The sequence below is a fragment of the Lepidothrix coronata genome, unplaced genomic scaffold (assembly GCF_001604755.1).
Source record: "Lepidothrix coronata isolate B3197 unplaced genomic scaffold, Lepidothrix_coronata-1.0 Scaffold4, whole genome shotgun sequence".
Taxonomy (NCBI): domain Eukaryota; kingdom Metazoa; phylum Chordata; class Aves; order Passeriformes; family Pipridae; genus Lepidothrix; species Lepidothrix coronata.
In genome coordinates, this window is record NW_016690184.1 from 8,201,391 (window position 1) to 8,228,283 (window position 26,893).

General features: G+C 41.1%; 1 protein-coding gene and 1 long non-coding RNA gene across 2 annotated transcripts; both read left to right on the top strand.

Moving 5' to 3' along the window:
* The first annotated feature begins 764 nt into the window (after window positions 1–764).
* On the top strand, window positions 765–3,077 carry LOC108503247. The gene is made up of 2 exons (XR_001876774.1): window positions 765–812; window positions 2,703–3,077. It is a non-coding gene; the product is annotated as an uncharacterized LOC108503247 (long non-coding RNA).
* A 19,081-nt stretch (window positions 3,078–22,158) lies between these two features.
* Window positions 22,159–26,085, top strand: TPBG (trophoblast glycoprotein). The gene has a single exon (XM_017826986.1). It carries the CDS (start codon window positions 22,159–22,161, stop codon window positions 23,281–23,283), a length of 1,125 nt encoding a protein of 374 aa, XP_017682475.1. The 3' UTR covers window positions 23,284–26,085.
* Window positions 26,086–26,893: the final 808 nt, after the last annotated feature.

Sequence of the window (26,893 nt, forward strand, 5' to 3'; positions counted from 1 at the left end):
TTCACCCTGATCTTCCTAAATAGAAGGAGCAAAGCTGCAGACTATTTCAGAGCATCAGCCTCCTATGGAGACAAGAGGATAGATGGAAATGTGTGAGAATCAAAGACATTCTCTTGGGCTTCATAAGGACTTTCCAGTGCAAATCTTGGACTCCTTAACCACAGCAAATAACACTGCTGGTCATGAGGCAGTCTCACAGACAGGGGAGAGGCAAGTTCATGGTGGTTAGGAGAAATGGAGGATCTGTTTATAGCTTCTGAACTGGTGGCAACAGAGAGGAACTGCCCTGTTCCAATGATTGGGAAAAAGAGATTGTTATTTTTCAAAACTTTTTTAAAGACTAGGTTGTAGCACTAAATCTGATGAGAAACTTGTTTAAACATGTTTCTTCTTCCCAACACCCCCCACGACAACTGTTATCTCCCATGCAGGAATGTCCTGGGAAAGGTGTCCTGAGGTGTTTCATTGGACCTTGTTAACCCCTTCCTGTGATTGGGTGTTCCTGTAAGCCCCTTGAGACTTCTAATTGGTTACTTTGTGATTCCTCCTAACCCTATAAATGTAACATCCCCAGCAATAAACTCTCTCTTGCCTCCTCTCCACGCAGCTGTGCTGTCTCTGTGCCTGCCATGGGACCACGTGCGTGGGGGGAGGGGAGGGCACCCCTCCCCTCCAGGCTCAGGGCCTGAAAAACCCTGTCGCTGGAGTTCCCTTTCCCCATCCCTCAAGACGTCGGAATGGTTCTTCAGATGGAGATGGAACTAGAACTGGGTTCCCCCCACATTGTGGGTGGGGAAAGGGATCCAGACTAGGTAAATGTCCTGTTTACAGTACAGCTGATATTTTTCTGGCCATTTCGTGCCCAGATGCAGCTATTTGGGCCATACTGGTGCTATCCCTGAACAAGTCATCTGATACCCCCTCTGGCCCTGAGCGCTAGATATAGTGGCTTTGGGGTTGCTGCTGCCAGTATGGTCCCACTGTGCTCAGTCAGGGTGGCAGAGGGTGCCCACCTACTGCCACACAGTGTGCCACACAAAGTGCCATGGCCAGGATGCACTGCACAGCACTGGGCACAGCGGGATGCACCCTATCTCTGAGTGTACCAGTGTGACCTCTGCAGGAGTTCACGGCCCACCTGAAGTCATGCCTGGAGGCTGGGTTATCTTATTCCAGCTGCATGACCAGGAATGCCAGGAGCACCTGCAGTCACCACTCCTGCACATTGATCTGCAGTGACTTACCGCTGTTGTGGGAGGTATTGGTTCCCAAAATGGGATAGCCCTGCATTAAATAGTATGTTGGCAAAGATAGCATGGCATTCCCTTTACATCACCTCCAGATAATTCTCCTCTGGCCTTACCTTACTTCTTTCTAGGTCTTCTCATGTGTTAAAAACCTCTTGATGGCAGAGTGTTTGGAAGATAAAAAACCTCAAGGAAATAAAATCTCCACAGCTACTAGGCACACCTTTGCGCTTACCATGCAGTGCCATCTACAGTTGAAAAACTCTTCTGACACTCAGATGACACCGCAGTATTGTTTGGTTAGCAGCTTGCAGGCTTAGCAGAGCAATTCTGCAACAAAAACTATAGTACTGCAGTTTTCTTTGCAAGCCGAGCTTGTTGAGTGCAGGCTCAGGACTCAAGGCAGATCTCTTATCTAGTCTCAGCATTGCCAGTGGCTCACTGAATATTGCTTTAGGCAGTGGGGAGAATATTCATCCTTCCTGGCTTCCACCATAGTCTGTCTCCATGCACAGTAACAATAAGCTTCTCCACTGGAACTGTAGAAAACAGGAACTTAACTATTTTGCTTTAAATTGTCCCTTGTAGGAGGCTGTTTCTGATCACTGACTCCCCAACAAAATAGAATCATACAATGGCCTGGGTTGGAAAGGACCTTAAATATAATTTAGTTCCAATCTCCTGCCATGGGCAGGGACATCTTTCACTAGACAGCTTTGCTCAGAGCTTCATCCAACCTGGCCTTAAACACTTCCAGGGATGAGGCATCCACAGCTTCTCTGGGCAACCTATTCCAGTGCCTCACATCCTCACAGTAAATAATTTCTTCCTATTGTCTAATCTAAACATACCCTCTTTCAGTCTGAAGCCATTCTCTTGTCCTGTCACTACATGCTCTTGCAAATAATCTCTCTCATTCTTTCCCGTTGGCTCCCTTCAGGTACTGAAGGGAAATGGAGGGAGGTGGCTAATAGGGCTACCTAAAGTACAATGAAACCTATGAATAAAAGGCTGAATAAGAAATGGTAAATATTTCAGTAGCTAAAATTTGAGATTCAGTTTTAGTTTAGTGTGTGATGAAATTACAAATGAAGATGCAAGTGAAGTGATAAAAGAAGTGAGTAGGGTCTCCATTTTCTGAAATTTTTAAAACAAATATATAGAGTCATAGAATTTGAGTGTGAGTCATAGGTATGGGTTGAAAGGGACCTTAAACATCATCTTGTTTCAACCCCCTGCCATGGGCAGGGACATCTTCCACTAGACGAGGTTGCTAAGGGCTCCGTCCATAATAGTTCCTATTAGCTCTACTAACTGAGATATTCTTCTCCATTTCCCCACAAAACTCAAATTCATAGTCCTTATGCTCACTGTTTGACTCGCTGTTTCAGACTAGCTTAAGGAACACTACTTTGTCAGAAGATACCAGTCTCCCTTTATGGTTTCATTACACAGGAAATATTTTCAGGCGTGCAAAAGGCAAGTCTTTCTCAGCAACTGAACTAAAAGCGTGGACCTCTTCCCGCAAAATATCATCTCCTGTGCAAACTGCTAGAAATACTCTCTCGTCTGTTCTGGATGGAAGAAGTCTATAAATCGCCTGCAGGGAGGCCTCTCAGAGAAGTACAAATCTGTGGATCAAACATTAATCAGGATGTAGAAGAAGGTGGCTGGCTGGTTGTCCCACCCAGCTCAGCGGCTGCGGTTCTCTCAAGGACATCACACATATGGCGCCACTAGATGCCACTGTCGAGACACATTTGTTCTTTGATCTGGCTTCTCCAAAGGTATTCAGGAAAATCACATTAAAAGAATGGCAAGATATGTTTATTTGTAGCGTTTTGGGTGGTCTTATTCTGAAAACATGACAGGAAAACACAATCAAAGAAGCTAAAATTTCTAGCGAATATGGTATAGTTTCCTGAAGTAGAACCAGGGAAATATCTTTTCAGACTACTCCAAGTAAGTTCATTTTGTATTTAGTTGTCTAAATACTTACAGTACCATTTAGAGACAGAATAAAGTTCTTTCACCTAATCACAATCCTACTTAAATGTTATAGAATCAAAATTAGGGAGCGAAAGTGGCCTGTGAGATTTCTATTTAATTAGACCAGGAAAAAATACTAGTTCTTCCCTAGTTTTGCCAAAGTCCTCTTATCTGGGAATATATGCCTTCCTTGCTCATCTGCAAAATGTCTGTTCTTTCTCACATGAAAGACAGCTGATAACCAACAGCCAGGACAAAAAGAAAGGAACCTGTAAGCTGGGCCATTCTTCCACTTCCTTTTTCCAATAGTGAAGAAAATAAGAAGTATCCCATTACCCTGAAGGTATATTGTGGAGGACTCCATCCAGCTATTTGACTGGGACTAAAGCAAATTTGCAATCCTATTTCTAGACCCTAGAAACTGAAATAATCCCTTAATCATGAGAAGTTCTCCTGTCACAGAACGTGTCCACATGTTCCCATATTTCTTTGGTCTAGTGGTTACCTGAACAGCTATCCTTGTGCTAAATATTGCTCAGCTCCTGCCAAGGTACCTGCAGGCAGTGGGACCGTTTCCAGGCTCGGGTAGGCTGGCACAACAGGGAGACTGACCTGAAGTTCCAGCTGAGAAACAGTGACACACTGCTGTAATTCTGATGCTGTTTTGAGCAAATGTGAGACTATTTTAATTTGGCATCATTTGGAAATGAAATAAAAGGACTTGTGCTCAGAATCTAAAAGTGGTAATTCAGTGAATGTTCAGTATTTTGAAAAGTGAATCAAAACTTGTAGTATTTGAAATTCAAAATGTTGTTACAAATGCAAAGACATTCATTTTTCATTTTTAAAAGTTATTTTTACCATGCATACATCTTCCCTAGCTGTTGCAGCTTGAGAGTTTAGTCACTAGTAAATTGCAGAACATGTGGCTGCTACTTCTTGGAAAACAGCCTTATCAGCTTGCTGCTTTTAAGGTTCTTGGTTCTTTTTTTTTTTTTTTTTGAACAGAATAAATCTGTCAAGGCAGATTACATACAGGACTGGATTAAGTTTTTACTAAGCCAGTAAGTATTTTCTCAGGTCAGTGAAGATACTGTAGAGCCACATTGCTAGATCTACAATATATCCTTAAGTTATGTGGATTTCAGAAAAACTCCTCTTTTTAATACAAATCAGACTAGATCTTGTTTTCAGCAGAGCCTCACAAACGTGCCTGAGCACAACAGAACAACTGCAGCACAGACATGGGAATGAATGTGTAGGACAGGATAGGATGGAGAGGCAGGAATTTCGTGGGCCAACTATGCGAAAAAAAGAAAATGTGGAATACACCACAGTCTGTTACACAGCTCACAGCACCCTTCTAATGTCTTTCTTATCAGCAATAAAACTGGAATACTAGCATAATACTGCCCAGACTGCAAATGGATGTTTTAGCGGAGGCATGTAACATTTTCAAGATAAGTGGTAAAATACTTCAAAATCATTGTGACAGCCAGGAAGCTCCAGGTTGGCTCACCATACTAGTTCTATTTCAGCCATTCACATAATGACAGTGTAAATGGAATAGAGACTGCCAAGAGTACAGTCTCCTTGTCTTGCAAAATAGTATGGGAAAAGATTATGTGAAAAAATATTCACAGATTAAAATGTTTTTTTAAAAAAGAAGGAGGACAAGAGGCAACACTCAGCTATAAGTGCTGGGCATCAGTTCACCGACTAATGACATGGTTAAGAAAACCCCAGGAGCCTGCTCTGCTGTGGTGATGGGATCCCTGGCTTTGAGACCCTGCCTGCCCCGGGGGAGCCCCTGCCACTCCATATTCCAGCCCCACTATGCCCTGACATTTGCTTTATTTTGAGGAAAGTGGTCATTTCTCTCTGAATATACCCATTTGTTTGCCAGGTACTCTTCCTTGCTCTCTCAGCTCTATTTTTACAGATAATAATAGAACGGAAGAAATAGAGAGCATTTTTCATGCCAAAGCTCATTAAGCAAACTTGGTTCAGCTCCCAAGCAAAAAGAAAAGGAAAGGAAAAAACAACTCAGAATCCGATTTTTCCCTGTAACTCAGTAGCATCCTTAAAGAGCTGACCTGTGAGAAATTATTTTTGTCTATCTTTTAGTTGCCTTAGTAAAGAATTCACAGCAGTGTCTCACCTCAACATTGTCTTATGTCTTGACTCGGCTCTATGGCAGCACAACAAAACCTTTGTGATGTTCTAACCAGTGCAGGTACGTTTTATACTAAGTGGCATTATGCTATCCTCCCACCAAAGCATGGAAAAACAAGGCTGGGGAACAGATACTCAGAAGTGGTATTGAAATGAGACCCGTAAGGAATTTTTAAGTGACTGGTGTTGCATAGTGGTGAAAGGAATGAGACACAAAATACAATTTCTGTAATAAACAGGTCCAAATAGATGGGGTTTAATGATATCATGTAGTCAGTGTAATGATTCACTCTCTACTCTGTAGGACATTGCTGTTACAAGCCCTCCTCAGCATCCTTTTCTTTTTGCAGCCTGCTTTTATATGACTTAAAGCCTTGCATTCAATCTTTTGCAGCCTGAACAGATTATGGCCAGCTTTTTCTCAACTCTGTCCAACAAAGAGGTCTGTATTACCAGCACAGGCAATATCGTTGCACAAGAGCATTTTCCATGTCCTCACATAGTCAAACACCAAAGTTAGTGTAGCTTTATGCAAAAGACAGGCTGGAGGGGAAGAAGATAACAGAAAACTTCTTTTATAAAAGCAGCTTCTGAAAAGTAAGAAGCTTAATCTGTCTGCTCCAGTCTTTTAAGGAGTATCTCCCTTTAAGAGCTAGTAAATCTCTGATCTGGGACTCAGCTGCTGATCATATAAAAATGGCATATGTCACTGAACCTTCAGATGCCTCAACACCTACATTTATTTTAAACTCATAAGCACTCACAAAAAGTCATGTCCAGATGGTATATGACTTAAACCTGGTTTCTCTCTCTCCTTGGCACTTGATTATCTCCTAGCTATGCTCTTTATATTGCTTGCACTGCTTGTACCTTCTAATTTATATCTCTTTAAAACATTGCCATTTTGGTAAGGTGACACTACACACATACCTGTAAGTGTCTGCATCGGATATAAAGTAACAGAAGATTATGTCTGTTGTTCCAATCTGTCCTGCAGAAGGTAAAAATCTAGAGAAAAAAGGAGAATGGGAATTAACAGCTGCTAAGACAGCAGAAGATAAACAAAACCATTATTCTCCCATCAGGTAAGGAAGCAGAAAAAAAATTCTGGAGTGACCTCATACACTTCATCTAGGATTGCTTTTCTCAGATTCTAAAATGTAGGTATGTAATGAAAGAAAGTCCATTAAAATGTTTTAAGGAATTTTGCCTGAAAACCTATGACCCAACGTCACCCTGTTACCTTCAACAGAGTGCTTGGTCACTCTAACAAACAGCAGTGATTCATTCTATAGCACACTTACATGACACTTATCAGTATTTACCTATGGGCAGCAAGCACAGCAATGCCTATAACAATACAGCTGAAATGCTAGGCATCTGGCTCATGCACCTGAAAAATGGTAGGGAGGTAATTTCTTCTCTCAACACAAGAGAGAATACTCCCAGTGCATCTCTCGTGCTGCAAGAGGAATACTGAAAAGATTAATGCCTCTCAATGAGGAAGCCAGGCAATCATGAGCTGCCTGTGCCACTTGCACAAGGAGAGAGGAAAGCATTCCTTTGCTGTCCTTTGCCTCCTGGGGGACATGAGAGCCTCCTTGTAAAACTGCAGCTGCTGGTAAAAGCTCAGGTCAGTGACTCTGTAATGTGTCAAACTGGTCTTTTTTTACCAGTATATCTATAGTGTTTGTGCATCACTCAGACATACATATATACAGTTTATATATGCAGCTAAGCAAAAGGGGCTTACTCTGAGTACTTTTACTTTAAAATAAGTACTTCTAAAATTACTTTTGAGTAATTTTACAACTATGACCCCTTTCACAAGCCATTTTACCTCAGAATACTTTTTTTGTTTGTCTTTAGATATATGCCCTGTGCCAAATGGTATCAGCATTTTAATTCTCTAAAGTAAGATAAACATATGAATCCTAATACTCCTTATGAAGGATTTAGACAAAAATGAAAACAGGAAACAAAAAACCGCACAAGGTTATAACCAGTTGTAGTCAGCTTGTTCAAAATGTAAGTTTTGAAGCTATCCTGTGAGAAATGTGGATAACAACAAAAACTGATTCAGCTGAGTTCATAAATCGGATGATTCCTTTCAAACATTAAGAGTTAATACATCTGTTATACTGTCTAGAGGCTGCTCTTTATGGTAAGTCAAAGAAAAGCATGGGACATCTCCAGGATGCTCAACACATTATCACAGAAGCTTTTTAACAGCTGAAAGGCTACTTTGTCCAGAAGGGGAGTATCAGAAAGCCATGAAAGTTGTAGATGCATTTCGGATACCAAAGTACCAAAAAGGAACATCATCAGTAATAAAATGCTGTGCCCTAAGCAATGCAATCTGGTGAATAGCTTTAATCAGGCTCCCAGAAAAGTCCAGAAATGGAAGCGAGAAACTAGTAAGGGAGAGGAAGGGGTTAAAAGAGCTCAGCCCTAACTCTGCTTGAATGGAAATCAGTGCCTTCCAGAGGAACAGCACAGGATAGTTTCTTTAAAAAAACAATACCTGTAATCCTTCCTTATTCATTACCTGTTTTTATAACGTAAAATTTTCCCATGGAATGAGAAATAAGCACTGCATTATCCCAAGGATCTAGATTTCTGTTACTCTTACACTAAATAACAGGCAAGTAGAAACATTTCAGTTGATAACAATGCTAGTACAGGGCTGATTTTCTTTCTGTTTCTGTATAGACAGTGCCCAGTTTGGAGTACAGCTTACTTCCTGGAACTCAGCTAGGAACAGAAATGTAACATATGGAGCTGTTTGTAGAATTAACATTGAAATTTAGTCAAGCAGCTTCTGTAATTTTACATTCATTCTGACCCAGCGGAGTTATTCCCTTTCTATAATTAAGTCTATCGTCGCTGTAATAGGAGCCATATCTGAGGCTGGAGAAATGTCACTTTAGCAAAAATGAACAGGCCTCATCAAAAACAGAAAATGTTCAAGGATATTAACTTTTCAAAAAGAAACAGTAAATAAGTCATGTAAGCTGCCAAAATAATGCTTTCCCTATTTTCGTATTATTGTGTTTATACAAAGACCATCTTGTAAGCAAAATAATATATTCTATAATTTGCATTTAACATTGCACCTGAAATAATTTCTAGCCATTGCAACAAAAGCATGCTTTTTACTTCAGCTACACATAATCCATCTCTGGAATTCTCAGGCTGCCAGCTGTTTTATATATAACATGCTTATATCAAAAAAGAAAAAATTATATTCCACTTCTATAAAAATAGCATATTAATACAGTCAAAGCAATCTGGTACACAAAAGAAATGAAAATAGCTACAGCAGGTTGATAAGGAACAACCAGTATAAGAAACAAAAGGAGCCAACGTAAGTGATGAACTTTTAATAAAATGAAAAGTTCTGGTTGACTTTAAATTTACAAAGTGTGAATGCATCATTGATTGCCAGTGCTATCTGACAGGGCATGGTACAGTCCAACATAACTTATGGATAGGAAATAACATTTCCATGTTACACATCATGACCAGTTTCAGACAGGCACATGTCGCTGCCGGTGAGGAAATGGTTAGTACAAAAAAAAAAAAGGAATCCATGTCATGGCTGAGGTTACAGCCTAAGAAACCCACATGCATAGGTGATCCTATGGATCACCTCTCTTCCCCATAGGATGGAGTTATATACATGGTCCCACGCTCATTTGCAGAGGAGTGGCGTAGATCTGTAAGAAAGTGGTTTTGTACTAATCCAAAAATAGAAGCAAACCTGAGTGTATAAATATAAAACAGGTTAGATTTCCAGAACCAGAACTGTTTTATTACTGCAGGTAAACAAGTCAGCCACTGAGATACAGAAAGCCAATTGTAGGCTTAACAAACTAAAAATACTCCTATCAAAATTCACTTGACATTTCTGCATAAAAAAAGTTCCAGCCTTTAGCACACATAATTGAAATGAAGAAAAGATGATTTGTTCAAATCTACTCCAAGCTTTGATGTAAGGTTATCTTTTTTAATTAATTGAATGAAAAACTAGTTTCTTTTCTCCATCCAACTAAAGACCTCTGGTACACACAATTAACACATGCCTAGACAAATTTAGCTCTCTTTTATTCTGAAGCTCGACATTTGACCTTTTCACACACCCAGTATTGCTTTCTACAAATTATCTTTATTTTTAGATTGAACAATTGCAACACTTTTTTTTTCCGAGAAGAAGTGACATGAAAAAGTAATTATGAGATACATTCTCCCCATTCATGTTTCACTACTAAAGACATTGCCTGAACACTTAATAAATCTTCTTTAAGATTACATTTGGCAAGGTAAGACATGAGATTTAATAAGCATAGCCTAATTTATATCTCATTTTTGCCTTATAGACTGAGTAGCAAAATTTAGTCAATAACAAGAAATGCTAATTGCATTTTCTCCCTATTCCCAAGGGACATATTTTGATATTATACATAGAACCTTCATTTCTTTGAGTAGTGCTGTTCTATTCATCAGCAGTCTACAAACAGTATAAATTTACCTTCTAGAAACACCAACTGTGAGTATTGGGCACAAGAACATCTCTGTAACAAGGAAATAGTTAGAAGCCCTACAAAGTGCCCTGACTTGAGATTTTAGTTACTTACAATGAATGAATTAAGCTCCTGGAGACAAAACAAGGTTACTTAAAGTGTGCTAAATTTGCTAAATTTGCTATTTTGCTAAAGTATGGGGAGTTGTCTGAACTCATATGCTGTTGGATTATTACTTAGCCTATTAGCATTAACCTGAAGAAAATAAACAAAGCCTTAAACCAAGGAAGAAATAATGAGAAGAATTAACATGCTTTTGAGAATGCTGAAAAAGATTTGAGATAGCAAAATGATTGTTCTAGCTTTCACATTCAGTATCTCTACAAGTGTAAATGGCAACTATAAAACCTGGGAATTATTTCATCCTATCTGAATTGGGAAACGATTTAATTCTGAGCCTGCAACATAAGTAATTGTGTAACCAGATGAAAACATTTCTATAGAGCTTCTGCTCCCATTAAAAACTTCTGCAGAGTGTCACATTACCTGTGGCTTTTAAGACTTTATATTATCGTCTGTCTCGTGCACATCATGGTTAAAATGCCAGTCCTAGACTTTTGTGAGTTTTTCAAATGTATTTTCCCTCTCTGCTTACACAGGCTTATTTTCTACACCAGCCAACACTTTTTAAAAATAATCACACCCCATCCAGGGCAAGTATGTAAATAAGTAATCAGTGGGCACCATACAGCCAGGGTTTATTTGGCTTTTTCAAAGACATGTAGGAGACCCATAATGAAGTGCTGAGAGTTAAGGCAAAGAACAAGATTAAGTGATCCATCAGATTTTGGGAAACTGTCACTGCCTAGCAAGTCACTAAATTCTTTAGCTCATGAAACTGTGGCCAATAGCCCTGGCAGTCATCCTGTGCTCCTGAAAGGCAGTAATGTTCTGTCACTGAAAAGGAGCATGATTTTAAGAGCATTCTTGAGAATAACAAACCGCTTGTTCAGCCTGAAACATAAAAGTAATTAAAGTATACCTTTATGTGAGCATAAAAGACAAGTCAAGCTATGATCTGAGAAATGTTCACAGGGCAGATGACACAAGGTGTCAGTTATGGCCATGCAGGTGTCTGTGAAGGAGCAAAAGAATTGAACATCCTGGTGCAAAGCTGAGAGGCACTCAGTGCTTTAGGAGGATGCAAGTGATGGATGCCACATTATAGTTGTCAAATTGCTCAAGGAGCTGCTTGCTTCTCAGGCAATATGTGAAACCTCAGAGTTAGTAAACAGAGCTGACAAAGGGTTGCAAGCTCTATTTGATCACTGTCACAAAATCACTAAAAAAGACGAGACTTGGCCAGAATTGTCCATGATGACACAGTCAACATTTTTTTCTCTTTGCTGTAAAGAAGAAAGGTATTTAGCTCTGTTGATCATGAGAGATGTTAACATCATTGATTCCAGAAGACCCAAGTTTGATTTCCTGTCTGCTTCTGAAGCCCTTTATTAACTTTAAGTAGAAGAAAGAATTTTTTTGAATAATGTTAAGTATCTGCAAAATCATAGAGACATATGCATGAAGGAGAGTTTTGGAAAGATATGTCCCATGAGAGTGATGGATGTGCTTACAAAGTATCAGTGTATGATTGCATATTAAGTATTTTCCAAAGCATATATCTTCTATGCATGCTTAAAGATCAGCTAAAAATCAACCCATCATTTACCTTCTAAAGCAATTTATCAACTTTCAATCACGTTTGCCCTCAAAAAGTAAGGACCAGAGAGGGGACAGAGCATTTAAGAATGTCTGCTAATGTTAATGTGTGCATAATGGTCCCAAGTGCCAATATCTTCTGTAAAGATTACGTACCAACTAACGGGAATGCTTTTTGGTTCATTTGCTAGAATATCGGTACAACTTTCAAAAACATCAAAAAAGGTTAGAAACTGGGAAACCTGGGCTCCATAAAATCAGTCATTTCCGAAGATAAAACTTAGAAGAGCTTTTATCTTTGCTGCACGTTTCACTGTAAGGCTAGAGATACCTGAATTATCTCAGAGCAGCTTAACTGAGATGCCTGTAGCTCTAGCCACAGCTATGAAGAACAGCAGCTGGCAGTGTGTGCATTATGTAGAGTAACATATTATTTCCTGAAGGAAGATCATAAAAATACAGGGTTTTGAAACAGATCTAGCCAGCACTAGATCTCCTAGCAGCATTAAATGAAATCTTGTCCAAGGCCAGTCTTTTTTCTCTTGTATTTTTCCAACTATTGAGTTTGCCTTCTCACACGACTCTGAACTGTGACTTGGGAACGTAAGATTGGCAAAGTGAATGCATTTTTCAAACTGATACTAAATCATGGACAAAAATGCCAGCTGACTGGAGATTTAGTTGTCATGGTATATAGAAAAGCTACCTCTACTTTATGTAAAGCAGTAAATTATTACCTTTTTAGTACTTGTTGAGTTTGAGTTGAAAACACAGTGAAGAGTAAATGAATGCATCCTGACCCTTTTTTCCTCTCCTATCATCTTGCCTGGTTCTGCTTCCTGGCTTGCAGCAGTTCTGTAGAGGTACATGCATTTGCAGTTTGTCTAAGCATGTGATAAAGAACATGTTGACTGAGAGAAATAAATAGAATAATAACAGTGCAAAAAAGAGAGCAAACTACTCTTCTTCCACTGTAGAATCAAAAAATTAAAAAAAAAAAAAATTTTACTTGCAGTCTCAACAGTTCCAAGATACTATGCAGTTTCTGCTCATTTGAATAGGAATCTATAAATGCAACAGGGCATGTCCTAGTATTTTTGCAATTACTAAAAATTGACTTTTTCACATTAAAATTAATATTAAATACTGAAACTGATTTACCCTCAAGAAAGGACTCACAGACTAGTATAATTTAGAACTTAAATGCAGCCAAGACCTCCACGCCCAGTGTCATCAGTTTCCAGTTATGATTATAAGTACCAGCAGCAAATTTATGTGAGAAGCAATAAAACATACCCAGCACTGAAAACTTCAGCAGGATTTTTTTTTTTTTCCAGTTTGACCTAGATGATTTAACCATCTTAACAACTGCTTTCTGGACATTTTCCCCAGCACCACATTAATTTTGAAGTGTCATGTTTATTTACTCAGTATTAGCATCTCAAACTTCAGAATATTTTAACCTAGCTGTAAAAGAAACAATCTTTCCAGACTGGATCTAATTTCATGTCATGAATCTCTTCAAGCAGGAAAGCCTCAGCAAGAACACCTTTGTTATGTTACCTTGCATCACCTCCATCACGGGCTGCGACGGTGCCATCTTTGCCCACTCTGCCGTGTTTCAAGCAATACATCTCTTCCACTTAGAGGAACCTCTATATCTGTGTGTTTGTATTGCCTTAAGGTTATCTACAACTGGAAGCCTTTTTTTTCAGTTACTTCTTTAACCCTGTTTTTGCTTTTGTGTTTTTGGGGGTAGGAATTGTAGGAAAAATGATATGGGCACTGAGAGTCAGTCTGTGTTGTAGGCTGTGACTGTTCTGTCCCAAATGTGAGCCAGAGCAGTCTCAGGTAGTTTCTGCTGTCCTCAATACCCATTAAATAAATTGCAGGTGTATATGGTTCTTTCTGAAACTAGCATGACCCTTCAAAATATCACTTCAGTACTGCATTTTTGTAGAGACCTGCACACAGAGAAGAGAAAGAGCTTCAGAAATCCATTTTAGCTACTTCAAGGCATTTTTACTCTGTAAATATGGCACAAGGAGGCCACAATAAAACAAAGAAACAATCCAACAACTTTCTCTGTGGGACTTTGCAAGACATATATTGTGCAAGTGTCTTTCTAACAGTTTATTCAACAACATCAAGTATAAATGATAGTTCTGAAGTGTATTACAAACATACAGAAATCCAGAATTAATGTGGTTAGCATTAGATCAACTGTTAATTTTTAATGGCAGGAAGTTTTGAATCCCTTAATAAATATTTTAATCCCTTAATAAATATTTGTGAATAAATATATTCAGATGATCACAGAAATTCGTAACTACAATTGCTTGAAAATTTAATTTCTCCCAGGAAAATGTTCAAATACTTTTTCATGTCATCTGTTAGTTATGTTGTAGGGAAGATAGATCAAAAATAGATCTAAAAAAAAAATCAAATGTTTTCTGTTTCTCTTTTTCTCTTTATACTCAAAAACTACAAATTTTAGAATTTTGTCCCCTTTATTTTCATCTCTCCACCTCTGTTTGGCCAAGGAATGTAACTGAATTAATCAGGTCCTCTGCTTCACTTGTATTTTTTCCATTCTTTTTTCCTTCTATAACTGAAATTTTTTAGAGCTAGAAAATTAAGAGGTGATGTAAGTTTGTAACAGTTTTACTTTGTTTTTAAAACATTCAAGATATTAAGGATTCTTAATTTTTCAAACTTCAGATTAACAGAGAAGCATATTTCACCAAAGGAAGAATCTTCTGATGGTAAAATCTTTTAAGTGAAAATATTAGCTAGTGCCAATGTCAGTGCTCATGTTCATAGTACTGAAGATTTTTGACCTCTGACTTAGGAAGTGCCTCAGTTACAAATCAATGGAGGTTGGGAAAAAATATTGAGGAGTCCGTATTTGAATAGAATTTAATGTCTTTCTTCAGCAACCTCTGTTGGCTCTCATAAGAGACAAAATGCTGGACTAGGCAGATTTTTCTCCAATGCCATAACAAGACTTTGTTTCCTTTTTCTGGTGCTGAAGTTCTCCCCAGTTTATAATCAGAAATAATAAACCTAATGGGCAGACCTCAAATCATTTACAACATCGAGCTGATAATTAGTCTTTATAATGTAAAATGCATCTATTACCCATAAAAGATATCAAAACATTTCAGTAAGCCCAGTAAGATTAATTTTCAATGCTTAGCTGGTGATGACACACATCATGCTTCACTATTGCATTAAATCCTTAAAACTAGCATATTTTTAAGCATGCAAAGTTGGACAGAGAGCGTTGTGGCATTTTGATCCTGACTTTACTTTTTTTTGAAAGAGACTACCAGAAAAGACACTTGTTCCACATATACTTGCAGAGGACCCTGTAATTCTTGGCCATGACATCACAGAAACAGAGAAATAAAAAATTAAGGACATGTATTCCTTAAAAACACTCAATTACTACATCGGTTCCCTTTAGCTTTTTGTCTGTCACCATAGTGGCCTTACGTGTAGATAGTGGACTTCTAAGGGATAAAAGATTTGACCTTAGAGGTTCTTGGACTGCAGCAATAGTGAGAAATTGTACAAAAACCCGTAAGTGTTCACAACCATGAACTAAGGAACAAGAATTCCAAAGCTGCGAGAAGAAGTCAAGAAAAAATGAAGATTTGCCCTTCATACGTACAGATTTACATACACCCACCTGCCACTGCGGTCTTTGAGACTCTTTTCAGGCCTAGCAGAGATATAAGTATTTATTAGAGTCATGTGTTCACTAGCTCATTTAGCTGATTACAGGACAGGGAACCTACTATGAATTCTGAAGTACTGTCTTTAACTAAGTACAACAAAATACCACTAATACAGTGTACTAAGGACACAGTTCTATAGCACAGGCAAGTTTATATCTCATAGCAAGGATACATTTTTCTTTTCTGCATTTCATCCAATCATCCCTATCCACCTGGAAGTACTATAACTAGCTCACCTCTTCACTCAGTTTTACAGTCTGTTTTGAAACAGAAGTATTTCCTGTAGCCTTTTGCTTGGGCAAGCCTTTGCTCAAACTTTTAAAAGTTAATTTAGTCTTTCCACTAAGTCCTTGTACATCTAGCCTCCAAATCACTTTTATTGCTCTTTTCTTTCTTTCTTCTTTCTTTCTTGTAATTTTTTTCCAGTCATAGGATGCCAGAATGGAATGCAGTATTTCAGGTGTAGTCACCAGTGCTAAAGAAGAGGGAAGGTATCATCTTCCACCTTTGCTGACAGAATGTGTGACCCTCATAAAAAAATCACCGTTTCCTTTGTTTCTCCCACCCTCCTTCAACCTCTAAGAATGCATTCCTTTCAACACACTTCAGATGTAGTAACCCAGAAAGATGCAAAGACTTGGGATAAAAGCAGAAGGATGGGAAGGCAAAGCAAGACAGGAAGTTTTCAGTAGAGGAGGACTATATAAACAAATATGTGACATGGTAGTCAAAAGTGGGTAACAAATGATCATTGATCATGAAGGAAAAGATGCGGGACACTGATTCACCAAGGTTTTTAATCTTGTGTATTCAATCATACTTGTGGAGGCAAATCTTAACCAGGCAGTGAATTTCATTTTACGTCTGCTTTGTCAGATTGTAAACAACAGCACAACGTGTAAGACAGTGGAGAATCAAACCCCATATGTTCTCAAATCTGCTGAGCCTTTTATATGCCTTTTTTCTTTTTTTAATGGGGAATTCATCAAAGTCAACTCTCCCCTATGAAGACTTTCAGTTTCAACAGATGAACATGTTTTCATGAAAAAGGCTTTACATGGAAATACTCTCGACTTGCAGTCCTCTGTCGTTAGAGCTCCTGCAGCCCTGTGTGCTGAAATCTTGCTGGGGAAGCAGGGCAAACCGGGAAACACCCTTGGCACCGTGAACGGCTGCGAAACCTCGGCACAGCACAGCCTGCAGAGTGAGGAACGAGTGGGACTGTCGACAGAAGTGTGAGGAACACATTGGCCCAAATTCCCTGCAGATCTGGGTTTCTGCTTTTCAGAGCCAAGAGAGAAAGCAACGTATTTCAGCTCTCCCTTCTTTTCCTCACTGCAGGTAGGTGATTGCCCTAGCCTATGCCATCTTTTAAGAGTCCCCTCAAACCACGGGCAAATGTGAACTGGAACCCAGCACCTCAATCCAACCTGGTGCCTTCTTCACACACTGTAATGAAAACAAAATTTCAAGTTGGTCCATAAAACAGGATTTTGAGTTCAGTGTCAGCTAGGAGGCACCGTGTGCAGCAAGGCAGGTTGCCATGGCACAGAGCAACACTAATCCAAAAAATAATCCACTCAGCCCATTTTCCAGCATTGCCATTAGACTTCTAGATTGCTGCTCCTTGACAGGACATCCCAAGTGAACATGAACAACATACAAGGTTTCCAGCTGAAGGCTGCTCATATTATCCACCCTGTGGTGCAAATCAGAGTAATAAGGAGTAATCAGAAGGCAGGTCGTTTTGGTCCTTCAAGAAGGACTGAGCTCAGAAGGCTTATTTTGTGGAAGGAAGAGTTTTACTGGCTGTAGTGATTTACTCTGAGTACATAAAACATAGCCTAGGTTATAGAACCAAATTTGCATTATTAAAATTAGAATAATAAAAAAAGAATCACCATTTTAAAATCCACATAATAATCTATCAAAGATAGCTTGAAAGTAAGACATGCATTTTTCCTGAGCAAAGAAAGAATAAAAGCATGATTGAAAGTTTAGCCTGACCTGTTTAAGCATGTTAAGTTCTCAGTTATTTTGTGATGAACTTGTAAGAGGTTATTCAGCTTGGTCCCTGTTGCAGATACTCTACATGTCAGAGCATGCAGAGCTGGAGTATAGACAGAGGGATATGCACACGGTGGCAGCACCTAGAATACAGCAAGTCCTCTTCCCAAGTCTTTTTTCCTAGTGTATTCTTGACTCCAGCCCTGGTAGCCAGTTTTGCTGGAGGAAGTCACCATTGTTTCCTTCTTATTTGAGTCACACATTGTTTTATTATTTTTAACAATAAAACACTACAGGGAAACATGGGGAGCAGGTAGAGTCTATCTTCACAGTTTCACCAGTTTTCAGTGTTGCTTACATTTAGGTGGGGGTGCTTTATCTCCTATCATCCCTTCTATCCCCACCTAAGGCATGCAGGAGACTCCAGAAGTTACAACAGTGCCCTAATACAGACACCAAGTTAACATATTTTAAAGACTCCCCTCCCAAAATGTTACTTTTGGTTAAAATATTTTTTCTGTTAGTTCTGGCAAAGTTTAATATGTTTTCAAAGTATTAAAAATCAATATTCTCTGTGCTAGATTAACTTTTATTATTTCAATATAAAAATGGATAACATACATGAAAACATAAACATAGATTCCTTGAAGATTGCCATCTATATTGCTTCAATAAAAACTATTATGCAAGTTTAAGGGCACCTAAAAAGAAAGCTGGAACCTGAATGCTTATGGGTGTGAACATGTGAATGCTGAATAAAATTCAAACAAGAATACGAGGCAACATTTGGTTGCCTAAGTATTTTTATGGCACCATCTTAAGGATTCTGATGGTGTTTCTTCAAAGGAAGCCAAGTCCCAAGAAAAACAGGTGTCCGTCGGAGGACCTGCTGGATCTCTCTATGTGAGGTAGCAGACGGAACTTGCAGCTTGTTCTTCCACTTTTGTGGGAAGACATTTTTGGTAAAAGAAAAGATTTCTGGTGCCTGAGCAATTGCTCACTTGGTGTACAATCTTTAGCACATCATAAATGCCCTTCCAAGGTCACTTCCTATGAAGTATTGAGTATCTTCATGCAATATTAAGGCAATGAAGAAACACTTCACTGAAGAAACATAAATTTCCCTGTCGATAAAGAAAATAAAATATAAAAAAAATATAATTGCTATTGCATGTAGTTCTTCCCCAAATTCTTCCAACTCCTTGGACATCAGCTGCAATTAGGCTACTCAAAAGGGGCATCCAGCATTGTTTGGTATCTGTCCAAGGGGCATTGAGATTATTTAGGAAGGGATCCATCTCAATTAACTTAATTAACAGCCTTAAATTTGAGTTTCTAAAATAATCTTCCAGATTTTCCTAAGGAGAGTGGAGAGACATAAGCATCTACAAATGCCACTTTATTCCTTTGTAAGGTGAGAAGATTAAAAGGGGAATAGCAACTCCGAAATGGTTGAGCAGTATAGTTATCACAATTTGTCTCTATGACTCTCTGCAGTCCCCTTAGGTAGTTGTCACACTTTCACGTTGTGGAAGCTGAACTACTAGAGTATTGATTTTCAAAAGCAAGCAGTTCTCATCACTATCACATGAAGCAAGCTTTAACAGTCTGGAGGAGGATGGTCAGAGGTTTACTTCATGATTGCAGATGACCAGCATATTATCCAGCCTCAGCCTGGAGCCGCAGAACCACTGAGAAACTGAAGCATTACCTCAACCACCCCTATCCCTGAAAATGAGCTTCTCATTTAATGTCTAGGAATATCAGCCACAGGAGCAGGAACAGTTTCCTTATGGTAAATTAACTTCCAGTTGGAGCCCCTTAGCCGAGACAATATATGTTCAAATCCTATACTTTAACTCAGGCAGAAGTTTTGCATAACCTTTATGCAAAAAACTATGACATTAGATTCTATGGGCTTTGCAATGCAAATTCACAAATCAACCAATTGTAATAGCCAAAACTGACCAGAAAACATATCAGGGTTTTTTTCTTCATTTTCCTAGTGCAGATTACAAACACATCCAGGAAATCACTCAACATACACAGAAATACACTCGGTATAAGTGTATTCACCAGAAAGCAACATTTGTTTTTTTGGAGTGTGCCTCTGAGAAAAGATGTTTTATTTAAACAAGAAGAGAAGAGAGCAGTGGTTTTTTTCCTCTTGCAAGCTTAAGCAGTCTTAGCAGGTACAATTTACCACTGGAATAATAGGAGAGAATAGGAAAATACTTGTTATCCATTATTTGCATTACTGCAGCACATTCAAGCACCTGTCAGTTAGCACTCCATAGACATGGAACATAAACACATTCCCTGCCCAAAGAGCTTACCTGCTGTGCAGGGCAAGAGGCACAATCCCATCCAGACAACCATAAAGAGTCAGGAACTTCTAGGAAAACTATGGTCAGCTAATGAGCAGACCAGCATAATTGCTCTTAATTGTATTATTTAATTAAAAATGTATCTAAACATTTTATAAACGAAAGTTATGGGTATGCTGATTAAGAATTTTTTCCATTATTTATTTTTGTAAATATACCTTTTAACAAACTAAAATCTCCTGCAGTGTAGTGCCACTGTTTTTTAAACTCAACATCAAAGGAACAACTTCCCAAACTTCTGGAACAGCTGGCAAATCCAAGATCTCACTTGTATCACTATTACTTCAGCCAACCCTTATTTCCTTTTCTCTTTACATAATCTTCATGTAAAGAGCACACTGGTCTATCAGCTGGGCAGCCCTCACCTGTCACCCCAACCCCAGACTTTTCTGCACTGTAATACCACTGTCAGGCTAGAGGGAGGAGAATAATCCTACAGAAACAAGTGTTTTAGCTCATTATTCTCCAGATTCTGGGGCCGATTTTATCAAGTCTTCATTCTGGATTTATCTGTTCCCCTATGGCTTTTGGCAGCTCTGCCAAAATTCAGATTCCTGCTGACTTTACCAAAAAAAGGAACCTAGTTTATCAGCAAAGCAGGAGTATAACTCTGACATACGAGAAGAAAATTTTGTGTAGGCAGTCAGCAGAAGGGGAAGGAAAGCCCAAAGGAGTTACCGACTCTCATTGTGTTTCACATTGCTGAAACTGGTTATTTGAATACACTGGTAGGTCTTCTGTGTTAATTGGATGTTATTTAATGATCTCAATCACTTCCTAAGGACCAGTGGCTCAATACAGCCCCCACGATAGCTCACACCATTCATGTTTTCCTCAAATATCCCGAGTTAGTCAATATTTGTACCACCTGGTTTGTTCAGGGACAGTCAGTGGATGAAACTGGTAAATACTTTACATACACACAGGTATTTAGGCTTTTCCTCACCATAATAAAGTTTAAATCTCAGGCTTGGGCTGTCAATGCCGGTCCTTTTCTTTTTAAAAAAATATTATTGTTTATTTTAGGACTTCTAAAAATCCCAGGTTGGGTTTTTTGTGGGTTTTTTTGCTTTAGTTTTGGAGTTCGGTTGGTGTATTTCACGGCCGCTGTTGTACTCCCTCTCCCGAAAGGCTATCCCTGGACAGACGCGCGGGGGCAGCGGCCGGCCTCGCGGTCCCGCGCCTCCAGCAGCGGCGCAGCGCCCCCGCCCTGGAAACCCCTCGGGATTCCCCATCCTGCCGCCGGCCTGAGCGCGCTCATTGTGGAATCCGCGGGAAGCGGCGCCCAGCATTCAGGCTCCGCCGTGTCGGGACAAGCACAGGTACGGCGCTGCCAGGGCGGGGAGCGGAGCGCGGGGCTCTGGCAGCGCTCACCGCCGCCGGCCGGGAGCCGCTCCGCGGCTGAACCACCGCATGGTGCGGCTCCACATGCCGCGGCTCCGCTCGGCGGCAAGGTGAGTCTCCGGCAGCACCACCTGGGCCGGGGGGGCGAGAGGAACGGGGAGCCGAGCAAATCCTCCCGACGGGCTCCCAGACAAGGCCTCCCGGCAGCGGCGGCTGAGCCGGAGCGCGGGGGCGGCGGGCGGGAGCCGGGCGGGGCGCGGACGGCGGCGGAGCCGCCCCTCGGGCAAGCGCGGGCGGCAGCTCCCCCTGGGCCGGCGGTGCTTGGTTTCTCCTGGCAGCGGAGGCAGGGCCAGGCGCGGCGAGGGTGGGCGCGGAGTTGGCGGCGGGGCCGGGGGCAGTTTGTGGCGGCGGAGTGCTCCGGCGGAGTTTGTTCCGCAGGCCAGGCGGGAGGTGAGGGACGGGGTCTGGGACCGGGACTGGGCTTGGCTCCGCTGTGCTCCGCGGAGGGTTTGCGGGCGGGAGTTTGCAGCGGTCGTGGCGCGGAGCAGCGGGGAAGAGCCCCGGGGTAGGGACGGCAGGTGGGGAGCCATGGGACACGATGGGTGGCGGCGGGTTAGATTTTTCCCTCCCCTCCGCTCACTTCCCTCCCGTGCTACGCCGGCGGAGTCGACGGCCGGCTGAGAAGGCGGCGGCGTGAGCTGGAAGTGGGCGAAAACTTGTTCCTTGGCGGGTTCCCCCTCCCTGCCGCGGGGTCGGTGCCGCTCGGGCGAGCCGCGTTTTGGGGGCGAGGCGCGGGCCGGGGAAAGGCGGGTGGGCGCAGGCAAGCGGAGCCACGCCGCCCCGCCGCTGCCGTCTCGCTTTCCTCCCCTGCCACAGGTCTCGCTGCGGGAAGCGGAGCGGAGCCGGTCCCGGAGGGGACGCGCCCGAAGAAGAGGCTGCCCGAAGCCGTCCCTCGCCTCGCCGCACCGCCCGGAGCCGGAGGCGCCCGGGGGCGAAAGTTGCGCGGGGGGCCGGGCCGGGCGCGATGCCGGGGCGCGGCGCGCTCTGCCTGGGGCTGCTGCTGCCCGTCCTGCTGGGCTGCGTCTCGGCGCAGCAGCCCGGCGGCTGCCCGGACCTCTGCGAGTGCTCGGAGCCGGCCAGGACGGTGAAGTGCGTGAATAGGAACCTGACGGCGGTGCCCCTCGACCTGCCGCCCTACGTCCGCAGCCTCTTCATCACCGGCAACCCCCTGACCCACCTGCCTGCCGGCGCCTTCTCCGCCCAGCGCCTGCCCGACCTCAGCGCCCTCAACCTCAGCGGCAACCACCTGCAGGCCGTGGAGGCCGGCGCCCTCGCCCTGCCCGCCCTGCGGCAGCTGGACCTCAGCGGCAACGCGCTGGTCTCGCTCAGCCCGCGGGCCTTTGGGGAGGGCGGCAGCCCCCTGGAGGAACTGGCCCTCCGCGGGGCCCTGCGCGACCACGGCGTCCTCTTCAACCTGGCCGCCTTGCTGCAGTCCGGGGCCCTGCGCAACCTCAGCCGCCTGGACCTGGCCGACAACGGACTGCTGGTGCTGCCCGCCGGCATGTTCACCGCCCTGCCCGCCCTGCGGCAGCTGGACCTCAGCAACAACTCCCTGGTGGGCCTGCAGAACGTCTCCTTCCAGGGGCTAGGCCAGCTGCAGAGCCTCAACCTCAGCAACAACTCCCTGGCTGTGCTGTGGAACAGCACCCTGGCCCAGTTCCGCAGCCTGCCGACCCTCCAGCACATCGACCTGGACCACAACACCTGGGTCTGTGACTGCCCCATTGAGGACCTGGTGGCCTGGCTCAAGGAGAGTGACCAGGTGGAGGGCAAAGAAGCTCTGACTTGTGCATACCCTGACAAGATGCTGGGTAAAGCCCTGCTGAAGATCAACAGCTTAGACCTGAACTGCTCTGTGCCCATAGACCTGCCTTCCCAGCTCCAGACTTCGTACGTCTTCCTGGGGATAGTCTTGGCTCTCATTGGGGCCATATTCCTCCTGGTTTTGTACTTAAACCGAAAAGGAATCAAAAAGTGGATGCACAACATCAGAGATGCCTGTAGGGATCACATGGAGGGCTATCACTACAGATACGAGATCAACGCAGACCCCAGGTTGACAAACCTCAGCTCCAACTCAGATGTCTGACAAAGTGCCCCAGATGCAGGGCAGAGCACAGTACCTATGCATGAAAAGTAGACTTATGCTTTACCCTCATGCTTGCTTCCCTCTCTTCTGAGAAGTCTCAGACATGCTTGTAACCTGGGGGGGATATGCCTCCTTGTGATTTCAAGTTCATTTTTGTTTTGAGAAGCTGCACAGCTGACCATAACATTCAGCTGTATGTAGGAAACAAGCTGCTACCTATTTTCCACCTTGCCTGTCTGTACTTGTGGGAAATTTTTTTCAAGATGTCAGAATAAACGAAAGAATTTTCTCTGATGCTCCAAAGCCACCAGAGTTTATAAAACATTTACCGACACAGATGTTGTTCAACAAAAATTGCCTCAACATTTTTGGAAAAAGATGTTACGTCCCTCTGTGCCAGTTTTGGTCTTGTATATCCGAATCATGATGCAATGATTACATTTCATAGACTACCTTGAGATTTTAAGAAAATAACTCCTTTTAAAAGCTCCTCATTTACATAGGAGGAAATCAAATAGTGAGCATGCACAAACACTGTATAGTTTTACATGTTAGAAAATTTATGATCTCAGTAAGTCTCTTACTATTTTGTAGATATTTTTGATTGCAGTTTACCTGAATCGAGAGATTTTTTTATACAAACTGCATCTAAACTGCATCTCATTTCCTTCTGAACTGTTAAATTCAATAAACGGTCTTACAAGAACTGTTGCGTTTGCTATTCAATGAGAAATGTATGGACATCTAGGAATGTGAATAGCGCTATAGTCTCAGAAGTAATAGCTTTACAGCAGTAATATGAATAAAATTTTATACGAATGTGTAGCTTAAAGACATAAATGTTTGGCAGTTTTGTGATATATGCTAGAAGAATTACACTGATCAATGATGGGAGCAGTTTCGTTTGGCACAAACCCCACAGTCTGCTCTCAAAGCAACTGCAAAACGTTGAGACAGATGCTAGGGTCCACCTTGCTGGGAAGGCACAAGCTAATAGAATTTTCAAAAGGTATTCTCCAGATTTAAAAAATAATCAAAATAAGTTGTGGAGTTTGTTAGCTAGAGAAAATTTTACCTGAATTGAATTATTTATTATAAAAAACCATACTTAGGTGCCCTGAAGTAAATTAAATGCAGCTCAGTTGTACAGTTGGCAAGCTTTAGGCTTATAAATCACTGCAGCATTTATTAGATTGCTAACTGGTTCCTTTTTAAGGTCTCTGTTCTCGTGAAGTTCTGTTGTGATCTACGTCTAGTAACTTGATGGAACTTTATCTTAAAGCATTTAACAGGTGCATTTCAGTATGGTATGGTACTCATGCTTCTTACTTGCTCGGGAATGCATTTTCTTGTAAATAGATAAGGCATGCAAAAAAACCCTTAAAAATGCATAATTTAATATGCAACTCTGATGGCATATAAAAAGGTTGGCAAGAATCTTCCAATGGCTGCCAATAATCAATGCACTTTTCTGATCTATTTATAGTTTCTTAATGAAAAAATAATACACCAGCTGTAAAAGTGATGTGACTTGATATATATCAGTTTATCTGTGGAGCTTTTTCCATGGTCACTGTTACTTGAAGCTCTTGAACATCTCTCAAATTTTATGAATTACTGGCTAATTCCTTTTGCTTTCAAAAGTGACAGTTTTCTCAGATGTATGCTTTTGGTAAGAACTCATAAATATAAAATAGCCCTTAAAGCATCAGAAGAAATATAATCTCTTTAGGCTATCAGTATTATTCAAAAATATTTTTCATCTCTGCAACTTTAGACAAAGCAAATAGCACAAGTTGGTTCAGATTGATTTTCTATTGCTTTAAGTTGGATTTGTTTAACAGTAGTGAATTTTTTTATGTAGCTTTGTGCATTTACCCTTAAAAGGAAAAAAAAGGAATGGGTATTAAATACAATTAAAGTATTGTAAATCAGTATATTTTACAGTTAACGTAAATTAAGTGATAGCCTTTCTCTTCTGCTCTCATTTAAATGTATGAGCAATATCTAGTTAACAGCATATGAATAAAGTTTGTGGATTCTTAAAAAGCAGACTGCCAGTCTGAATATTAGCTGCCCGTATTTTAAGAATAGCATAAGAACACCAGTGTGAAGAACTATTACTGTGCCCCTATGCAAACTGTTCATACTCGGTATACATCAGATAGTTTATGTAAGAAGCAAGAATTTACAGTAGTTACGCAGTGTGCTTTGTTGTATCGGTCATTTTGGAGATTATCAACTTACACTTACTTGTACAGTGCCAAGAGGAGCAGAGCATCATCCTTGCTTCAGATGCTCCTATATAATAGATAAAATATGTATAAACCAAGCCAGTTCTTAGGCAATTTCCTGAGTTTTGTTAACAGACACTTTAAAGTAACTACAGTAAAAGCAGTTATCCGTGATGTTTTAATGTAACGGCTGTGCATTTATAGAGCTGTGTAAGGACAGGCAACAACTTTAATTGCATTTTCTCACCAATGGAGCAAGTATTTATACAGTGGGCAAGTGTAACTGTTATATTACACTTATTATTCTGAAGATTATTATTACTATTATTTTTGTATCTTAGAAAGTCAATGTAATAGAAATTTATTAGAGATCTGGTAACAGCTACTTTAAAGCAATTTTTGTCATTTGCTTACATGTGTATTTATTAGGATGTATCATTTAGCATGTGTCAGTGTTGTGGTGGATAATGTTCTCCTCCTGTGTTTGACCAGCAGTGAATGCTTTGGTGTTTTGTACAATGCATTATTTGATCTTAAATCCCCTTTCATAAACAGTGCTTGAAATTTGTTTTGCATTCCTTTCCCAACATACTTAACAGTGGTACTCCGAAGACACAGAAAAAGTAACTCCCACAATACTTGGGAACTTGGTTAAAAACTATAAATCTAAAATAACATCAGTTTAAAGGTTCTTCTGAAGCACATTTTATAATCTTACTCTGCTTTGACACCAGAAATTCCAGTTGCTTGCTATTTCCAGAGCAGCTTAATTAGCAAGGCTGTTTTATTCACTCATTCTTCAATAAAACACATGCAGTACTAAATGCCTCTAAAATGTTTTTTGTGTACATAAACCCTTAAAGTTCTGTATGACACAGTTGTCACTGAAAAACATCCAGACTAAAGTCGTGGGCAAAGCTTCAGGGAAGGCTGCGCAGCTAAGTGGAAAGGATGGCTTTTCCAAGGTTCAACTGCTTTCTTAAAACTATTTTTAGTTGTAACAAGCTTAAAATTTTCTTGACATAGTTTTAATATATTTTCTTAAAATACTTTCAATCGATGCTGTTGCCAGGTAAGAAAATCCGCAAATCCTCCTTTATCCAAGGTAGCTTTATATTAGATCATCTGGCATTTTTTTTATATCATCGAGCCATAACATTACCAATAATTTTGACATCCAGAAAGTGGTTTGAAGTTTTGTAAAAACTGCTTTAAATGTTTTCATTCAGGGTAATTTACCTTTTAAGCACTGGTGACAGTCCCCATTGATGTGGCAGGTACTGAAGCAGTCTGTTCAGACCCCTATTCTGTTGTTGACTGAGACGTTACTGAAAACAAGCATAGCAGATTATTCAAAATATGACTGCACTAGGATC

Bases quoted from the DNA above. Each gene is read 5' to 3' on its own strand.
- TPBG (XM_017826986.1), top strand. From the start codon at position 22,159: ATGCCGGGGCGCGGCGCGCTCTGCCTGGGGCTGCTGCTGCCCGTCCTG.